Source organism: Balaenoptera acutorostrata, chromosome 6 (assembly GCF_949987535.1).
Source record: "Balaenoptera acutorostrata chromosome 6, mBalAcu1.1, whole genome shotgun sequence".
NCBI lineage: Eukaryota > Metazoa > Chordata > Mammalia > Artiodactyla > Balaenopteridae > Balaenoptera > Balaenoptera acutorostrata.
This window is the reverse complement of record NC_080069.1, coordinates 16,424,849-16,445,792: the sequence shown is the minus strand read 5'-3', so window position 1 is coordinate 16,445,792 and position 20,944 is coordinate 16,424,849. Positions and strand designations below refer to the sequence as shown.

Sequence of the window (20,944 nt, the reverse complement as noted above, 5' to 3'; positions counted from 1 at the left end):
AGCCTTTGAGTAAGGGAGGCATAGCCTCCCATTTTAGTGTAAAAGATAATAATTTATTTAAAAAATTTTTGCCAGATCCTGAACTGCCTTCACCTATAGTTGACTTAGGAATTGTGTGTCAGTCTTTTCCTTATATGCATGGCTTGATTTCTCTGTAGCAAATACTTAAGACACATTCGCAAAAATTAAGAAGAGGCTTACTTGTTGGTTACAAAAGATTCTTCAGGGATCAGGGGTGAGTCCAGACAATGAAGGGAGCCCCTGAAAGAAGGAGTCCTGAAGTCTACAGTTAATGAAGTGAGTTTGAAGAAGCTTAGTGAGTCTGAGACTTGAGGGGCGCGAGAAGAGCATCATCCCTGGTTACCTTGTGGGGTGGGGGGAGGTGTTAAATGTCACCTGTGAGACTCGGCAGGAATCATAGGCTCAAACCAGAAAGGGTCTGTACCCTGGAGACCTCAGTTCTGGTAGAGTTTGAAAGAAGAGTTTTATAGAAAGGAATTGGATAAAGATGCAGAGAAGCAGCTAAGGAACCAAGGAGGAGATGGAAAAGTTTAATGTGAAAATAGACTGGAAAAATATTAGGACTCTGGTAGAAGAGTGGCCCAAAACAAAGCAAAACCCATAAATATTTATGGACAAAAGAATTTTATGATATGGCTATGTTAACTATAAACTTACTTATAAAGCAAAATCATGCCCATACATAAAAAGCGTTTCCATCTACAACTGGTAGTTAACTTACAGGACTGAGTTCACTAAGAGGCCGTTTGGGTAGAAAATATAAGTAAATTCAAGGAGGGCTTGGCCTTTAAGAGATTGCTGATGGAGAGTGTTTAGAATATTCTGGGCTAAACAGAAGCTTTTGAAGTGAACATAATATAGGAGGCTGGTTGTATCACTGGTCTGATCCAAAGTAGCTTTTTTTTTTTTTTTTTTTTAATGCTTTGTGAGTCTGTCTTGAAGGAAAAGGAAAACAGTTGGGAATCATTTAAATTATAAAATGATGGCAGATAATTAACCAGAACAAATGGACACCTGTGTCCTCTGCAGCCTTGCAATGGATCCTGTCCGACCACCCTTCAGGGGCCCGTCTCCTGTGCACCCATCTCAGTCTGTGCGGATGCCAGGCTCTTGGCAACAGGCTCCAAAACCTTTGGACCCAGCTCTGGGCAGGGCAGGACCTGCAGGCAGAGGCCATGTATTTGGAAAGCGAGAGGAGCCAGGCCCACAGAGTGGGCCAGTGCAAAAGGTAAGACCGTGTCTGCCTACATAGTAGCAGCATACAGCTTATCATCAGGGCAAATAAGGGATTTCAAGGTACTTAGGAAACTGGGAAGCCCTATATGAAAGCAAGGGTTTGTTTTTTTTTCCCCTTGAACAAGTGGTCGCCTCTTGGAATGTATTTCAAATTCTTGAGTTGCAAGTCTAGAAAAAGGGCCTCGTAATGAATGTTAGATGGACCTGGGTAAATGCCTTAGTTCTCTAGCTTCTATAAATATAAATATATGCATACATAAATGATAGGTTTAAAGGTACAGTCTTTTGTTTTTTTGTGGGTGTTTAGATTTCCACTCTGGGTTTGACTCTATGGTATTAGCAGCCACTCTTGCCTCTAAGGTCATAATTGTTAAGAATGGTTCCTTTCAGAAGGCTCTTTGCCTAAATCTTAAAGAAAAAGAGGATCTTCAGCTATTGTTAGTGCTGTGTGTATACTTGCATGGACATGCATTCTTAATCTCCTAATTATATAGTAATTTTAAGAATGGTATTTGTCTATAATTGATCTCAAAGAATAGTTAGCAAATACAGGAAGAACCTAATAGTGCAGTTATGACAGTTTTAAGTAGGTTGACAATGTCAGATGTAATGTTCTGTAAGAAGAAACGTTATTGACAGTAATCCTGTATTTTTACTCAAATGGATTGCTTGAGTCTATATGTGGCAACTCTAATTGGTGTAACAGTAGTGAACTTCCAAGACTGCTACAGGAAAACAGTAGCAAGTTTTGTTGAGGTTGTTTAAAAAAAACCCAAAATTCTGATACCCTTAAATGATCCATTTTTTGGGAAAATTTATTAGCCAGTACACTTGTTCTCTCTTACCTTAGGTGTACAGGAAATGAACTAGAAAAATAATTCTGTTGAATTTGTTACACTGTATATCAAATCATGAACTGTAACTGTTTATGCTTGAAAACCTAATATGACATAAGTGGGGTTTTTTTTTTTTACATAAATTTATTTATTTTTGGCTGCATTGGGTCTTCGTTGCTGCACGTGGGCTTTCTCTAGTTGCAGCAAGCGAGGGCTGCTCTTTGTTTTGGTGCATGGGCTTCTCATTGCGGTGGCTTCTTCTGTTGCAGATCACGGGCTCTAGGTGCGCGGGCTTCAGTAGTTGTGGCTTGTGGGCTCCAGAGCGCAGGCTCAGTAGTTGTAGCGCACGGGCTTAGTTGCTCCGCGGTATGTGGGATCTTCCCGGACCAGGGATCGAACCCGTGTCCCCTGTATTAGCAGGCGGATTCTTAACCACTGTGCCACCAGGGAAGTCCGACAGAAGTGTTTTTTTTTTAAGACCATAAGGATTTAAACAATTTTTATAAGGTATTTTTATTCTTGTAACATTTATAGAATTTGAAGTGGATGATTTTTATTATTTACCAAGACTTGAAGAAAACCAACAGTGTTTCTGGGGTTTTAAACTACATCTTAGAATAACTTTATTCTTTGACTTTCTGTAGGAATCTGTGGGTTTGGTCTCAATGTTCCGAGGACTGGACCTTGAAACAGTGTCCCGGACCCCTGTGGAACAGGAAATGCCTCCTTTAGGTATGTGGAAAACTAACATGAGAAAACGTGGCGTTATATATGTTTGCTTTGTTCTTAAATTCACACAGTTTATCTTCAGAAAAATTACTGTTCTTTATAAAATGTTCAGCTCACGGTTACAGCTGGGGTTTGACCCTTCCGTGTAGGTAGAGGCATTTTAGGTCGAGGCTTGTCTACCAGTATGGCACGCAAGGACAAAGAAGGACCCCATCCCACTTTTCTGGATCCTTCAGTGTTGGCATCTGGAGATAGCAAGATGGCAGAGGCCTCAGTTGGTTGGAATAGGTGAGTAAAGTTGCCTTCTTGGGTAGCCATCAAATTCAGGTGAAATATCTCTGAGTCTAGAGAGAAACTCTAAAGTGGGTTGTATTATCTCACAAAGAAGCAATGCATGGTTTCATGGTAAGAATGGGTATTTTCCAAGAGTAGTCAGCAGCTACTGATGCAGTCAGTCTTTGGACGAGGGTAAAAGCAGTACTCCACTGCACAGTTCACCACCCTGTTTGTCCTCTTAAGAATTCAGCCTGATGGTAGTGGTTCTTTAACCCAGGTGGGTCAAACTTCCATCTCAATTTCTGCTATGGAAGTTGGCCCTGAGAGTCAATATTAATAACAATTGATGAATGAGTCATGCTGGCATATTGGATTTGGAGAGAATCCCAATGCTTGGGTCCCTTTTGCTGACTCCTCCAGGAAGAGAATGTAGATTTGGGGGACTCATTTAGATGGGGCATAGATAGAAGCATGATTGAGAAAGTTCTGATTTGCCTCCTTTCAACATTTCAGAATGCTTGGAAAAGGGAATTTGGATGCCTTTTTACTACCGATGGGAAGAGCAGCTGGTGGTATGGGCAGAGGAGTATACAAGGCTCCCGGTGCTCTCAGCCTGAATCCTCAGGCTCCTGCCCAGCTGTCATCTCCGCCACCTCTGCCCCCGGCCCCACTGCACTCCCTGGATCGCCCTCCACTTGGGACTGCAGAACACAAGGAAAAGTAAGTCAGGAGTGCTGCCTTCCCTGCTTGGTGATGATGTGGAGGAGGGCTTCGCATAGTATTGCAAACTCTGTTCTGTTGTGTCTAAAGTCCTCCTTGGGTGGTAGGTACTGCAGGGTTGTTTTGTTTTTTTGCCAGTGGGGAGAATGACAGAGGTGGAGCAATTCCTGGTGAGGTGAAATGGGGTTAGTGATGGTAGTATGTATCTATCTAGAGTCTACTCATGGCTTTTCATTTCCTTCCCAATTCAGACATAGATAATTCTTTGTCATGTTGAAGATAAGGAAATTATCTAGGAAATACATTGCAGCAGTTCATTTTTCTCTATAGAACTAATTCTTATGTTCTTAGTTAGCTGGCCTAGTTGTTCCAGTGATATTACTAGGACAAATAGGGTGACCTTGCTTCTCTAGTTAGAGATTGCTAAGAATTTACCTTCTGGCTTTCAAAGCTTCTTTTGTATGTCTTGATTCTTGGTCTGTGTACCTGTAAGCAGAGTGTGAAATACTACTTCCCCCAATCTATCTTTCCTTTCCTTTTCTTTCTTTGTATTTTTGTGGCATGGATTATTTGTTGTTTTTGGCATATGTGGGTGCTTTTGTTTTTTATTTTTATTTTCTAGAGAGCCTTTTGTGAAGCAAGGATCAAAAGGAACACCTGAATCTTTGGGATTGAACCTTATCAAAATACAGTGTCATAATGAAGCAGTTTATCAATATCATGTGACTTTCAGGTATTCACAGCTTTTTTCCCCCCTGTATTGTTCACTTCTTAGAGAGCAGTAATGAAGTAGTTCCACAGGAATAACTGAATTGTTTTTCTGTATAACTCCTGATGCAGCTCCCCCTACAGTAATTCATATATTCAGATCCTTGCAATAAGTTTAAAGTTAACATTTTTTGTGTGTGTTTAGCTATATTACCCATCCAGATTTTAACTTAATAGGTGCAATTTTATGCATGAGGTTAGAGGTGGATTTTCTGTGAAGTTAATGAAACTTAAGTTCAGGGCCTTGTACTTGCATAGATCCCTTCATAACCTTTTTAACTTATCTTGTATCTGTAATTTTGTATTCCTCTTCTTAAAGAAACCCCCCGCCCCACAATGGTATCAGATACACACCCCACGATACCTGGATCCTCCCTGCATGAGTGCTATACCAGCATTTGATGGCTCTCCAGTGATAGTCTAGGGTTAAATTTGAGGGTGAAAAAACCAGAGAAAATAACTTTAATTTTATATCAGTAACTTTAGGATTTATCATACTTCTTTAAAAGTTAAGAATTTATATTAGTCTGTGTTCTCTTTTAAAATCTCAGGAGAGCCATTAGCTGGAGGTTATTAGCTGGAATTGTGAAAATAAATGAGTGTTCTGGAATATTTATGGAGAAAATAGGAAGATGGAAGACTGAATTTTTGAAGCACAGCTATTAATTGGTACAAGAAGAAGTGGAATGAAAGAGAGAAGAAAGGAACAGTTAGGGGAAAAATACCCTTAAGACAGGTTATAAAGCCAGAAAGAAGGACCCATTTCAATGAGGGGGAGGTGGTTGACTTTGGCCACAGGGAAAAAAGTTATTGAATTTGCTTTCAAGAGGCACCCTTGGTGATTTTCTAGTAACTTTATTAGTGTTATGGGGAAAAAAACGAGATTAAAAGAACAAAGGAGAGCCTGGGCCATGAGAAATAGCCAGTGGATTGGCCACTTATTTTAAAAGTATGTAAGAGGAATGAGAAATGGAATGAAAATTGCTTTAAAGGTTTCCGTGAGGTAAGAAACTGGAGGTGAACACATATGACAAGTGAAGAGAAGGAGTCAGGAAAATGGGTGAAATTGAACTAGCAAGAGGGGAAGGTGGTGGGAATGGGCCTGTTCTGGAATGTAAGGGATGGAGATGGGTGTTAATGAGAGGGAAGAGTACTTGCTCTGGAAATGGATTGACAACTGATGATGAAACAGAAAGGAGTGTGAGACTCCTTACGGGTCTCTGCATTGACCAGGCTGTGGAGAAGACATGGATTCTATAAATTTCGAGATTGTAGATGCGGACCTTTGAAGCCACAATGTGAAGAGGATGAGAGAATACCGAGAGGATGTATTACAGTGACTGGTCATCCTGTAGCTTCCTTGACATCATGGGGCTCTAAAAAGACAAATTTAAATATAGTGTCTTGGGCATAATGCCATGTATTTGTGAATTTTTTAGAAGAAACATTTTGAAATGTGATGTTAGCATGTGAGTGCTTAGTTTTGGCGATGACTATATTGGATTACCACTTGATTTTTTTGTTGATGTTATCTTTCTTCATGTACTTGAACATGCTTGACCCTTTTTAGCCTTGGATTTGTTTAAACTTTGAAGTTGTAGAATAGGTTGTGTGTTACTGTGATCTAATGGGACAATCATTGTACAAAGTAGCTACTGGACTTTGTCAAAGCTGTAAGATTTGTGACAGTGAATCGATAAAAAGTTGAAATTGCTGTGAGTGAAAAATGGTTAGAGTAAAATCCTATATTTTTTTAAAATATATTTTTAAAAGATTGTATATTTCTATAGACGCTAGAGCAGGGATTAGCAAACTGTGGCAGGCCTGCTGGGTAAATCTGGCCCACTGCCTGTTTTTGTAATAAAGTTTCGCTGGAACATAGCCATACTTATTGGTTTACATATTGTCTACGAGGCTTTTGTGCTATGTTAGCAGAGTTGAGTAGTTGTAGCAGAGACCATATGACCTGTAAAATCTTTCCATAAAAGTTTTCTGACCCTCTGGTCTAAACTCTCGAAGAATGTACACTGACATGATAAGGCAGTTGTGTTTGGGTGGTGGAATTATGGATTGTTTTTATTTTGTGAGCCAGTATCCTTGGGTCAGAGTTCTATTTTTAGTCAGATGTATTTCAATTTTTTAATGTGACCACTAGATGGAGCAGTAGTCATAAGTGACTGCGTCTCTAACAGACCTACCGCACAGCTGTAAAGTCAAACTGAAATAAAATCGTCTTTATTATTTTGTAGCCCCAATGTGGAGTGCAAAAGCATGAGGTTTGGCATGTTGAAGGACCATCAAGCTGTCACCGGAAACATCACTGCTTTCGATGGATCCATTCTCTATCTGCCTGTTAAGCTTCAACAAGTGAGACCAAATAGGAAGTGCACTTTGGGACGAAGCATGGGTGGTGGGAAATCATAGTGTCCCTGAACATTTGAGTTGTACTTTCCTATTCTGAGAGGAAAGGCAGACTTCTCCATAACAAAGAAATTGCAAACTGAGAAACTTTTACATTTGAGTTCTTTCTAGTCCCTTCTCTCTTAAGAGGAGTGGTTGGAAGCCTTGGACCTCAGTGACAAAGAATAGTTCAAGATTGCAAATTTAAAGAGCTCTATTGCTAGTTCTCCATTGGGTTTCGCTTACCAAATCCTTTCGTAAATCCTACTTGTCATGCTGTGATTTTGTCTAGTGTGGACAGCAAAGTAACAGTAAAGAATAAAACATGTTTACGATATTATAGTGTTCTAGAACACAGTTGGATTAGATTAGCGCTTGGTAGTGTTGTCGTTTTTCTTTACTTGCATATGTTTATTTGTTAGGTTCTTGAGTTAAAAAGTCAAAGGAAAACTGACAGTGCCGAGATCACCATTAAGATTCAGTTGACAAAGATCCTGGAGCCCTGTTCTGACTTGTGCATTCCGTTCTACAATGTTGTTTTCCGTCGGTGAGAAACGGCTGAAGTCTTATTTTCTTTAACCTCAGTCTTGTATTTGTAACAAAGCTCTTCAGGAAGCTTGGATGGTATTAAAATATAGTGCATATATAGATGAGTTTGGAAACATTTAATAAATAAATGGATGACATTAAGTCTAACTTATTAAAAGTTATCTCAAGTGATTGTCCAGATTTGGGTATATGAAAGTAGGTTTGAAGTAGCTGGATAGAGGGAGATAGTTTCCTTCCATTCATTCAGGAACTTTAAAAGCAAATGTTTATGGTACATATTTAATGGTGTCAGTGATGGGGCTACTTGAAGAGGTAGCATGTAAAAATTTTTGCTAGGGGGCTTCCCTGGTGGCGCAGTGGTTGAGAGTCTGCCTGCCAATGCAGGGGACACGGGTTCGAGCCCTGGTCTGGGAAGATCCCACATGCCGCGGAGCAACGAGGCCCGTGAGCCACAATTACTGAGCCTGCGTGTCTGGAGCCTGTGCTCTGCAACAAGAGAGGCCGCGATAGTGAGAGGCCCGCGCACCGCGATGAAGAGTGGCCCCCGCTTGCCGCAACTAGAGAAGGCCCTAGCACAGAAACGAAGACCCAACATAGCAATCACTCAATCAATCAATAAATCAATAAATCTTTAAACAAAAAAAAAAAAAGTAAATTGGTTTCAAAAAAGCCAGGTATTCAAAAAATATAATCTCTTTAAAAAAAAAAAAATTTTTGCTAGAATTTTTCCTAGTCTTTTGAATTTTTGGATACAGACAGCTCATAATTTTTTAACTTTTCTGCAGACTCCCAAATTTTCATAAAACTGTTATTCCCAAACCACCTTTTTAAAAATGAAACATAGAACCTGATTTCTACTTAGTAAGCTGAACTGCCAGAAACAAACATAACTTCCTAGCCTGACTGATATTCACAAATTTAGAAATGGACTTTCTTGTGCTCTGTTTAGTTAATGGGGAAAAGTAATGTAAATTGAGCTTGGGAAGTCAACTTGATTTTTGGTTACGTAGTTAGTAGAAAAATCTGCAGTCAGTTGCATATACTGCAAGATAAATACTTTGGTAATTTTTATTTTTCTTTTGGCAAGAGTGTTCTCAGCATAAAAGGTATATTGTGCAAAGCATCAACGTTTCTGCTCTTTTAGGCTTCCAAAGGAAAATGTAGCTAAGAGCAATTGAACTTAATTATTTTTAATTCTTCTACTAGAAAACCCATTCTTGCTCTTTATTTCAGGGTAATGAAACTTTTAGATATGAAGCTGGTGGGGAGAAACTTCTTTGACCCTACAAGTGCTATGGTACTACAGCAACACAGGTTGGTGGTGTTTTCTTCTTCCTCACTTTTGAATGTTCTGGAAATTTTCATTGCACACCATATTAGTATTTTATGACAGTGAGTACAGTTTATGAGTTAATTATTTTCCATAATTTAGGTTTTTAGTAAGTTCACAATGATGTTGACTTCATTTGTTTCCTGTTGCTTTCTCATTGTTATTGGGGAGGGGCAGTATCTGCTCAAAGTATTGCCTCAAATGGTGGCATGGAAATATCTGTGGTTCTTATTAGAACCGCAGCGTAAATGCCACCTATGTCTTCAGATTGCAGATCTGGCCGGGCTATGCAGCTAGCATCCGGAGGACAGATGGAGGTCTTTTCCTGCTAGCTGATGTCTCCCATAAGGTCATTCGGAATGATTCTGTGCTGGACGTCATGTGAGTGGATGGTGGCATCTACGTTTAACAAACTAACAATTTTCTGAGAAGTTCAGTAATAGCTGGTAATAAATACAGATAAGCCATTGTTCCATTTGGGTTTTAAATTGTAGAATAGATTGAGAATGCTGAATTGATGTGCTCTTTCTGTGAGTCCTACCAGAATAGGCATCTGGATAGAGACCTGCTGCACTTAGACTGAGGAGGAATGTATGTTAAGTCTCTGGTTACGAAGACTTGGTTTAATATACACATACCCTGAGTTCTTGTTTAAGTGTATTACTCTAGTAAATATTTACTGTAGTAAATATAGATGTGTATAATTTGTAATCGTTACATGAAATCCTATCTTATACATAAATCTGTGTGCATCTATGATTTTTTTAGGTTGTGTACCCAAAAGTGGAATTACTTAATGAAAAGGCTGAACATTTTAAAGACTTGAAATGTTTACTATAATAAGATGTTTAAATATATATTGACCGATGACCCTCTAGAAAATTTACTTAGTTTATTTTCTCACCAGCTATGTATAACTACTGGGTGTTAGCAAGCTTATGAATCTTTGCTTATCTGATAAATTCATTCATTCCATCAACATATATTTATAGAGCTCCAGTTTGTACCAGAGTTTTGGAACTTATCAGTTAACAAAACAAAGATCCCTCTCCTCATGGAGTTTGCATTGTAGTCAGGTGAGATAAATAGTAAATAATAAGCATGATAAGTAAATTGCATAGGGTACTACAAGTGATAAGAGGTATGGAGGAAAGAAAAGGTAGAACATAGGGCAGGAGAGATCAGGAGTACTAGGGGTGGGATGGAAAGGGGAGAGAGCTGTCATTTCAGTAACATGTCAAGCTCATTTGAACCAACACTTGGAACAGGTGAGGGAGTTAGCCAGGTAAATATATGGGCTAAGGGAATTCTTGTTAGAGGGACAGCTGAGGTAAAGGCCTAAGCCAGAAATATGCCTGGCTCTTCAAGGAGCAGCAGGGAAGCCAGCGTGGCTAGAGCAGAGCAAGTGAGGTGAGGGCAGTGGAAGGATGGAGTAGATGGAAGGAAGAGCTGAGGATACAGAGCTTTGTAAGTCTGTTGGCAAGAGTTTCAGTTTTAGTGTGAGTGAAACATAGGGCTTGTAGCCAACGAGTGACACGATGTGACTTAAGTTGTGAAAGGATCCCTCTTGTTACTTACTGCGTGGAGAATAGGCTTGGTGGGATGGGGTAGAAGTGGGGAGACCAGCCAGGAAGCTCTTGTAGTAATCCAGTGGAGAAATGATGGGGTGGCAGCAGTAAAGATGGTGAGAAGTGGTTGGCCTCTGGATATGTTCTCAAAGTAGTGTTCAGTCGATTTCCCAACTGGGTGGTGGAGTGTGAGAGAAAGAGAGAGGTTAAGGATGACTCAGACTTTTTTGACTGAGTTTGTAATTATTTATTTTGTTTCTCCTAGACTCTCTCTCCTTGATGGTAGGGACCATCTCTCTTTCTCTCACATGGTACACCCAGACGTAGTTTATTCCTAGCCTGTAGTAAGTGTTCAAGAATGTTTATTAAATAAAAATAATGTCTTTAAATTTACTCTTTCTTTCTTTATGGTTACTGTCTTTGTTTTTCTACTTAGAAAGGTCTGCTTGTTTTAATTTCCAATGTTTTAAACCTTCTGGAACTTGGTGTGATGTTAGGATCATCATGATTGTTTTGGTACGGTTACACAATTTATTGAAAAACATTTTTCTTTAGATTTAAATCACTATCTTTATCAAATGCTAAAATACTTGGATTTATTTCTGAATATTTCATTTTGAACCACTGGTTAAAACCAGTGTGATACTGTTTTAATTATTGCAGTTTTATTAGGTTTTAATATTTGTCGAGGAATTCTGTTTTCAGAATTTTTATTCTGTACCCCCCCTTACTCTTTCATGTGAAACTTTGAATAATTTAGTGAAAATAAGACAAAAAGTCAATTGGCAATTTGATTGATATTGACTAGGGAGAGTGTTTAGTGAGGCTTCCTATTCATAAATATGGCGTGTCTTTTCATTTATTGAAATTTATTTTTATTAAAGTTTTACTTTTATTAAAGTTTTAGTCATATTATGACTACACAGAAACTATAGGTGAGCTATGTAGTATGTACTATGATTATTTTTGTTTTCTGCACAATTATCTTGGATATAAAAATTGTCTTTTAAAAAATTTTTCTAAGTGCATAATTTTATATGTACTTACTATTAATTCAACTTCAGATTCACATCCATTTGTGTAATCTCACTGTACATTCAGACACTAGGTATTCTGTCAGTTTCATCCTCCCTGTCCCCTCCCCCCTCCCCCCAAAAATCATATTTCTTGGATTATTTAAATCAAATTACATCTAGCTTTGAGCTCCTGTTCTCCAAGACAGTAAGAAGTCCTAAGTCAGGCATAACCCCATTATGTTACATACGAGACCCTGAGGTGTTCACGGTCCTGGTCCTAGTCTGGCTGTAGTGCCTAGCACTCAGCCTTGGAGAGCATGACTCAGGTGTGGGGCTCTGCACTTCTTAGTTTTCCCTTGCAGCGGTTACACACTTGGGACTTTGCCACCTTTCTTTCCCTGTGCGCTTTATGTTGTTATGAACCATTGGAAACCACAGAAGAGCAGTTATTTTCCTGGAAGTTAGGTCTTAAGGCTAAAAGCTGCTGCATTTCTAATCAGGAATGCTTGGCTACCTAAATGTCCATTGAGACATGAATGGATAAAGAAGATGTGGTGTGTGTGTGTATATATATGTGTATACACACGCACATACCACGTACACACAATGGAGTACTACTCAACCATAAGAAATAATGAATTAATGCCATTTGCAGCAACATGGAGGGACCTAGAGATTATCCTATAAGTGAAGTAAGTCAGAAAGAGAAAAACAAATACCATATGATATCACTTATATGTGGAATCTAAAATATGACACAAATGAACTTATTTACAAGAGAAAATAGACTCAGACATAGAAAACAAACTTATGGTTACCAAAGGGGAACGGGGGTAGGGGAGGGGTAAATTAGGAGTTTGGGACTAGCAGATTCCAACCACTATACATAAAACAGATAACAAGGTCCTACTGTATAGCACAGGGAACTATATTCAGTGTCCTGCAATAAACCACAATGGAAAAGAATATGAAAAAGAATATGTACGTATATATATAACTGAATCACTTTGCTGTACACCAGAATCTAGCACAACATTATAAATCAACTATACTTCCATAGAAAGAAAAAAAAGAATGGTTGGCTTATTTCTCAAAGGGTAATGAACAAAGAAGGTTAGGTTTCATATGTTGCTATTAAGTTCTGAATAACACATTTAACGACCCACAGAATTCAGTATCATCTTAGAAATCTCTGTGAAAACCTGAGTGGCTTCAGTTTGGACTGGTTGCTCTCCAGCGTAGCTGATAGTTACTGTCTGGGGTTCCCCTTCACTGTGATGAAGACTCCCTTTCCCTCTCACCACAGGTATCCTGTAGTTCGATCCCATGACGACTTCCTTCTGGTTTACTCTCTTGTTTCTCAGCTCTTACGTGTTTGAAATCTCTTTATTTTACCTTAGTTTGATTGGGCATAAAATTTGAGATTGGAGATAATTTTCCCTTGGAATTTAAAAATCATGGTTCCTTTGTTTTTTTTTTTTTCTCTTCAGTATAATCTTTATTCATGTTCACATATTCTTTCACAGTGAGACTATTTCCTTATTTAAATTTAACTCTTTGGGTGTTCTCATAGTAACGCTGTATTTGAATACACCTTACTTCTGAATTTTTCCACTTTTTCATTCTGTAGATGAGTAAACAACCACCTCTTACACCATCCTTATATCTTTTTTACCTTACTTGTGCCTTTTGAGCAAGCCCAAACTTGATTTTAATATTGCTTCATCCCTTCTTTTTTTCATATTTTAATTTTAGATTTGATATGTTAAATGCTGTGTAGGTACTACACTTCTAAAAAATTATTATGGTTAGTACTATATTTTAGTATTGGTAAGGCAAGTCCTTCCACCTTGCTCTTATATCCACTATCTTCCTTTTTCTTTCCTATAACTATTTTTCACATTTATTTTCCAGATTAATTTCAGAATATTTTTGTTGAGCTCTCCAGAAAATGCCACTGCAGTTTTGCTCCATTTTCTTTTTGCTTTCAGACTTACTGTTGAAAAAATCTAAAGCCATTCTGATTTCTTTTTTGAAATTAAGTTTATTTTTTATTGAGGTATAGTTGATTTACAATATTATGTTAGTTTCAGATGTACAACTAAGTGATTCAAAATTTTTATAGATTATACTCCATTTAAAATTATTATAAAATATTGACTATGTTCCCTGTGCTGTATGGTATATCCTTGTAGCTTATTTATTTTGTACATAATAGTTTGGACCCCCTTAATCCCATACCCTTATCTTGCCCTCCCCCCTTCCCTCTACCCACTGGTAACCGCTAGTTTGTTCTAACTGTGAGTCTCTTTCTTTTTTGTTATATTCACTAGTCTGTTTTTTTAGATTCCACATGTAAGTGATAAAATGCAGTATTTGTCTTTCTCTGACTTATTTCACTAAGCATAATACCCTCCAGGTCCATCCATATTGTTGCAAATGGCAAAATTTAATTCTTTTTTCATGGCTAAGTAGTATTCCAGTGTGTGTGTGCGTGCGCGTGCACGCGCGCTCGTGTGTGTATGTGTGTGTGTATGTGTATGTATGTATCTCAGTTCTTCCTTATCCATTCATTTGTTCACGGACACTTAGGTTGCTTCCATATCTTGGCTATTGTAAATAATAATAATAATAATGCTGTTGTGAACAATGGTGTGCATGCATCTTTATGAATTAGTGTTTTCTTTGGATATGTACCCAGGAGTGGAATTGCTGGCTCATATGATATATTTTTAGTTTTTTGAGGAACCTCAATACTGTTTTCTTCAGAGGCTGCACAAATTTATATTCTCACCAACAGTGTACAGAGGTTCCCTTTTCTCCACATCCTTGCCAACATTTGTTATCTATGGTCTTTTTTTTTTCTTTTTTAAATTTATTTTATTTATTTATTATTTTTGGCTGCATTGGGTCTTCTTTGCTACACGCGGGCTCTCTCTAGTTACGGCGAGTGGGGGCTACTCTTTGTTGTGCGTGGGCTTCTCACTGCAGTGGCTTGTCTTGTTGCGGAGCACGGGCTCTAGGCATGCGGGCTTCAGTAGTTGTGGCACACGAGCTTCAGTAGTTGTGGCTCGTGGGCTCTAGAGCGCAGGCTCAGTAGTTGTGGCTCAGTAGTTGTGGCACTCAGGCTTAGTTGCTCTGCGGCATGTGGGATGTTCCTGGACCAGGGCTCGAGCACGTGTCGCCTGCATCGGCAGGCAGATTCTTAACCACTGTGCCACCAGGGAAGCCCCATCTGTGGTCTTTTTGATGATAGCCATTTTGACAAGTGTGAGGTGCTATCTCATTGTATTTTCTGTGTTTTTTTTAACATCTTTATTGGAGTATAATTGCTTTACAGTGTTGTGTTAGTTCCTGCTGTATAACAAAATGAATCAGCTATATGTATACGTATATCCCCATATCTGCTTCCTCTTGCATCTGCCTCCCACCCTCCTTATCCCTCCCCTCTAGGTGGTCGTAAAGCACTGAGCTGATCTTCCTGTGCGATGCAGCTGCTTCCCACTAACTATCTGTTTTACATTTGGTAGTGTATATATGTCAGTGCTATTCTCTCACTTCGTCCCAGCTTACCCTTCCCCCTCCCCGTGTCCTCAAGTCTATTTTCTACGTCTGTGTCTTTATTCCTGTCCTGCCCCTAGGTTCATCAGAACCAATTTTTTTTTTTAGATTCCATGTATATGTGTTAGCATATGATATTTGTTTTTCTCTTTCTGACTTCCTTCACTCTGTATGACAGACTCTAGGTCCATCCACCTCACTACAAAGAACTCAATTTCGTTTCTTTTTATGGCTGAGTAATATTCCATTGTATATATGTGCCACACCTTCTTTATCCATTCATCTGTCGATGGACACTTCCATGTCCTGGCTATTGTAAATAGTGCTGCAATAAACATTGTGGTACATGACTGTTTTTGAATTATGGTTTTCTCAGGGTATATGCCCAGTAGTGGGATTGCTGGATCATATGGTAGTTCTATTTTTAGTTTTTTAAAGAACCTCCATGCTGTTCTCCATAGTGGCTGTATCAATTTACATTCCCACCAACAGTGCAAGAGGGTTCCCTTTTCTCCACACCCTCTCCAGCATTTATTGTTTGTAGATTTTTTGATGATGGCCATTCTGCCCAGTGTGAGGTGATACCTCATTGTAGTTTTGATTTGCATTTCTCTAATGATTAGTGATGTTGAGCATCTTTTCATGTGTTTGTTGGCAATCTGCATATCTTCTTTGGAGAAATGTCTGTTTAGGTCTTCTGTCCATTTTTGGATTGAGTTGTTTGTTTTTTTGATGTTGAGCTGCATGAGCTGCTTGTATATTTTGGAGATTATTCCTTTGTCAGTGCTCTGTTTGCAAATATTTTCTCCCATTCTGAGGGCTGTCTTTTCGTCTTGTTTATGGTTTCCTTTGCTGTGCAAAAGCTTTTAAGTTTCATTAGGTCCCATTTGTGATTGTCCCTTGCTGTGTTTTATGTCATAGAGTGTTCTGCCTCTGTTTTCCGCTAAGAGTTTTATAGCATCTGGCCTTACATTTAGGTCTTTAATCCATTTTGAGTTTATTTTTGTGTATGGTGTTCGGGAATGTTCTAATTTCATTCTTTGACATGTAGCTGGCCAGTTTTCCGAGCATCAATTATTGAAGAGGCTGTCTTTTCTCCATTGTATGTTCTTGCCTCCTTTATCAAAGATAAAGTGACCGGGCTTCCCTGGTGGCGCAGTGGTTGAGCGTCTGCCTGTCAATTCAGGGCATGCGAGTTCGAGCCCTGGTCTGGGAAGATCCACATGCCACGGAGCAACTGGGCCCGTGAGCCACAATTGCTGAGCCTGCGCGTCTGGAGCCTGTGCTCCGCAACAAGAGAGGCCGCGATGGTGAGATGGCCCGCGCACCGCGATGAAGAGTGGCCCCCGCTTGCTGCAGCTGGAGAAAGCCGTCGCACAGAAACGAAGACCCCACACAGCCAAAAATAAATAAATAAAAAAAAAATTAAAAAAAAAAAAAAAAAAAGATAAAGTGACCATATGTGCGTGGGTTTATCTGTGGGCTTTCTATCCTGTTCCACTGATCTTTATTTCTGTTTTTGTGTCAGTACTATACTGTCTTGATTACTGTAGCTTTGTAGTATAGTCTGAAGTCCAGGAGCCTGATTCCTCCAGCTCCATTTTTCTTTCTCAAGATTGCTTTGGCTATTCGGGGTCTTTTGTGTTTCCATACAAATGGTGAAATTTTTTGTTCTAGTTCTGTGAAAAATGCCATTGGTAGTTTGATAGGGATTCCATTGAATCTGTAGATTGCTTTGGGTAGTATAGTCATTTTCACAATGTTGATTCTTCCTCTCCAAGAACATAGTATATCTCTCGATCTGTCTGTATCATCTTTAATTTCTTTCATCATTGTCTTATAGTTTTCTGCATACAGGTCTTTTGTCTCTTTAGGTAGGTTTATTCTTAGGTATTTTATTCTTTTTGTTGCAATGGTAAATGGGAGTGTTTCCTTAATTTCTCTTTCAGATTTTTCATCATTAGTGTATAGGAATGCGAGAGATTTCTGTGCATTAATTTTGTATCCTGCTACTTACCAAATTCATTGATTAGCTCTAGTAGTTTTCTGGTAGCATCTTTAGGGTTCTCTATGTATAGTATCATGTCATCTGCAGACAGTTACAGTTTTACTTCTTCTTTTCTGATTTGGATTCCTTTTATTTCTTTTTCTTCTCTGATTGCTGTGGCTAGGACTTCCAAAACTATGTTTAAAAATAGTGGTGAGATTGGGCAACCTTGTCTTGTTCCTGATCTTAGAGGAAATGGTTTCAGTTTTTCACCATTGAGAACAATGGTGGCTGTGGGTTTGTCATATATGGCCTTTATTGTGTTGAGGTAGGTTCCCTCTATGCCTACTTTCTAGAGAGTTTTTATCATAAGTGGGTGTTGAATTTTGTCAAAAGCTTTTTCTGCATCTACTGAGATGATCATATGATTTTTATTCTTCAGTTTGTTAATGTGGTGTGTCACACTGATTGATCTGTGGATATTGAACCATCCCTGGAATAAAGCCCACTTGATCATGGTATATACATCCTTTTAATGTATTGTTGAATTCAGTTTGCTAATATCTTGTTGAGAATTTTTGTATCTACATTTTTCGGTGATATTGGCCTATAATTTTCTTTTTTGGGGATATCTTGTGTGGATTTGGTATCAGGGTGATACTGGCCTTATAGAATGAGTTCAGAATTTGCCTTCCTTTGCAAGTTTTTGCAGCAATTTGGGAAGGATAGGTGTTAACTCTTATATAAATTTTTGGTAGAATTCACCTGTGAAGCCATCTGGTCCTGGACTTTTGTTTGTTGTGAGTTTTTTTATTATTGAAATTTCATTACTGGTAATTGGTCTGCTCAGATTGTCCATTTCTTCCTGGTTCAGTCTTGGGAAATTGTACATTTCTAGGAATTTGTCTATTTCATCTATGTTGTCCATTTTATTCACATAGTTGTTTGTAATAATCTCTTGTAATCCTTTGTATTTCTGTGGTGATGGTGTAACTTCTTTTTCACTTCTGATTTTATTGATCTGGGCACTCTTTTTTTTCTTGATGTGTCTAGCTAAAGGTTCATCACTTTTGTTTATCTTTTCAGAGAACCAGCTCTTAGTTTCATTAATCCTTTCTGTTGCCTTTTTAGTCTCTATTTCGTTTATTTCTGCTGTGTTCTTTATGGTTTCTCTCCTTCTACTAACTTTGGGTTTTGTCTGTTCTTCTTTTTCTAGTTCCTTTAGGTGTAGGGTTAGGTTGTTTCTTTGAGATTTTTCTTGTTTCTTGAGATAGGCTTGTATCACTATAAACTTTCCTGTTAGAACTACTTTTGCCGTGTCCCATAGATTTTGGATCATTGTGGTTTTTTTTCATTTGTCTCCAGGTATTTTTAAAATTTCTTCAGTGACACCTTTTTTAGTAGCTTATTGTTTAGCCTCTACGTGTTTGGTTTTTTGCAGTTTTTTTTCTTTGTAGTTGATTTCTAGTCTCATAGTGTTATAGTCAGAAAATATGCTTGATATGATTTCAGTTTTCTTAAATTTACTGAGAATTGTTCTGTAGCCTAGCATGTGATCTACCCTGGAGAATGTTCCATATACACTTGAAAAGAATGTGTATTCTGCTGCTCTTGGATGGAATGTTCTATATATATCTATTAAGTTCATCAGGTGTAATGTGTCATTTAAGGCCAGTGTTTCCTTACTAATTTTCTTTCTGGATGATGTGTCCATTGATGTACGTGGGGTGTTAAAATCCCCTACTGTTATCGTGTTACTGCCAATTTCTCCCTTTATGTCTGTTCATATTTTTTTTATGTGTTTAGGTGCTCCCATGTTGGTTGCATATATATTTATAATTGTTTTATCTTCTCCTTGGCTTGATCCCTTGATCATTATGTAGTGTTCTTCTTTGTCTCTTTTAACAGTCTGTTTTAAAGTCTGTTTTGTCTGATATATGTATTGCTGCCCTGGCTTTCTTTTGATTTCCGTTTGCACAGAATACTTTTCCATCGTCTCACTTTCAGTCTATGTATGTCTGTAGATCTAAAGTGAGTGTCTTGTAAGCAACGTATATATGGGTCTTGTTTTTGTATCCACTGAGCTCCTCTGTCTTTTGATTGGATCATTTGGTGCCTTTACATTTAAAGTAATTATTGGTAGGTATGTACATATTGCCATTCTGTTAATTGTTTTGGGTTGTTTTTGTAGTTCTTTTTTGTTACTTTTTTCTGCTTTTGTTCTTTTCCCTTGTGATTTAATGACTATCTTTAGTGTTATGTTTGGATTCCTTTTTCTTTTTTGTGTATATCTATTATGGATTTTTGGTTTGTGTTTATCATGAGGTTTATATATATGATTATATATATGATTATTTTAAGTTGCTGCTGTCTTAATTTCAAACACATTTTAATAACTCTGCATTTTTTACTCCTCTCCCCCAATGATTACTGTTTTTGATATCATATTTTTATCTTTTTGTTTTGTGTATCACTTAACTACTTATTGTGGATATAGCTGATTTTACTGCTTTTGTCTTTTAACCTTTCTACTAGCTTTGTATGTGGTTGATTTACTACTTTTACTGTATATTTACCTTTACCAGTGAGCTTTCTTCTTTCATAATTTTCATGTTTCTAGTTGTGGCTTTTTCTTTTTTGCTTAGAGAAATCCCTTTAACATTTCTTGTAAAGCTGGTTTGGTGGCGCTGAACTCTTTTAGCTTTTGCTTGTCTATAAAGCTTTTGATCTCTCCATCAAATCTGAACAAGAGCCTTGCTGGTCAGAGTGTTCTTGGTTTTAGATTTTCCTCTTTCATCACTTTAAATATATTATGCCACTCCCCCCCTTTTTTTTTTCTGGGAGAGGGAAGGATTTATTATTACTTGCAGCAAGTAAGGAGAACACCGGGGTTGTTTCCCAAAGCAGTGTCTCCTGTGCCACTCCCTTCTGGCTTGCAGAGTTTCTTCTGAAAAGTCAGTTGATAACCTTACGGGAGTTCCTTTGTATGTGACTTGTTGCTTTTCCCTTACTGCTTTTAGTATTCTCTTTTTATCTTTAATTTTTGCCATTTTAATTACAGTGTGTCTTGGTATGGTCCTCTTTGGGTTGATCTTGTTTGGGACTCTCTGGTGCTTCCTGGACCTGGATGTCTGTTTCCTTTCCCACATTAGGGGGATTTTCAGCTATTATGTGTTAAGATATGTTCTCTGCCCCCTTTCTTTCTCTCTTCTCCTTCTGGGGCCCCTATAATGCGAATGTTATTGCAATTGATGTTGTCCCAGAGGTCTCTTAAATTGTCCTCATTTCTTTTTATTCTTTTTTTTTTTTTTTTTAATGAGGATCTTGAATCAGATGCGTATGTTTGATTGACTGATTGATTGATTTTGGCTGTGTTGGGTCTTCGTTTCTGTGCGAGGGCTTTCTCCAGTTGTGGCAAGCAGGGGCCACTCTTCATCGCGATGCGCGGGCCTCTCTCGTTGCGGAGCACAGGCTCCAGACGCGCAGGCTCAGCAGTTGTGGCTCACGGGCCCAGCCGCTCTGCGGCATGTGGGATCTTCCCAGGCCAGGGCTCGAACCCGTGTCCCCTGCATTAGCAGGCAGATTCTCAACCACTGCGCCACCAGGGAAGCCCTCTTTTTATTCTTTTTGCTTTTTTTTGGTTCATCTTCAGTGATTTGCACTACTCAGACTTATAGCTTGCTGATCCATTTCTCTGTATCATTTAAGCTACTGTTGATTCCGTCTAGTGTATATTTCATCTCAGTTACTGTATTCTTCAGCTCCTTTTGGTTTTCCTTTATGTATTCTAACTCGTTTTTAAACTTCTCACTCTGTTCATCCATTCTTCTACTGAGTTCTTTGATCATCTTTATGGTCATTACCTTGAACTATTTACTGGGTGGATTGCCTGTCTGCACTTCACTTAGTTCTTCTGGTTTTATCTTGTTCCTTCATTTGAGCCATGT

The 20,944-nt window shown here is 38.4% G+C and overlaps 1 protein-coding gene across 2 annotated transcripts in view; it reads left to right on the top strand.

The window, feature by feature from the left end:
• Window positions 1-1,057: 1,057 nt before the first annotated feature.
• PIWIL2 (piwi like RNA-mediated gene silencing 2) overlaps window positions 1,058-20,944 on the top strand; it is an 85,415-nt gene continuing 65,528 nt past the window's right edge. For both annotated transcript variants that reach the window (XM_028162997.2, XM_007167878.2), the window contains exons 1-9: window positions 1,058-1,249; window positions 2,738-2,825; window positions 2,972-3,110; window positions 3,612-3,818; window positions 4,441-4,551; window positions 6,836-6,953; window positions 7,409-7,533; window positions 8,769-8,849; window positions 9,133-9,246. In XM_028162997.2, coding sequence (XP_028018798.2) covers window positions 1,058-1,249; window positions 2,738-2,825; window positions 2,972-3,110; window positions 3,612-3,818; window positions 4,441-4,551; window positions 6,836-6,953; window positions 7,409-7,533; window positions 8,769-8,849; window positions 9,133-9,246 — 1,175 coding nt within the window. The remainder of the gene's footprint in view (window positions 1,250-2,737; window positions 2,826-2,971; window positions 3,111-3,611; window positions 3,819-4,440; window positions 4,552-6,835; window positions 6,954-7,408; window positions 7,534-8,768; window positions 8,850-9,132; window positions 9,247-20,944) is intronic.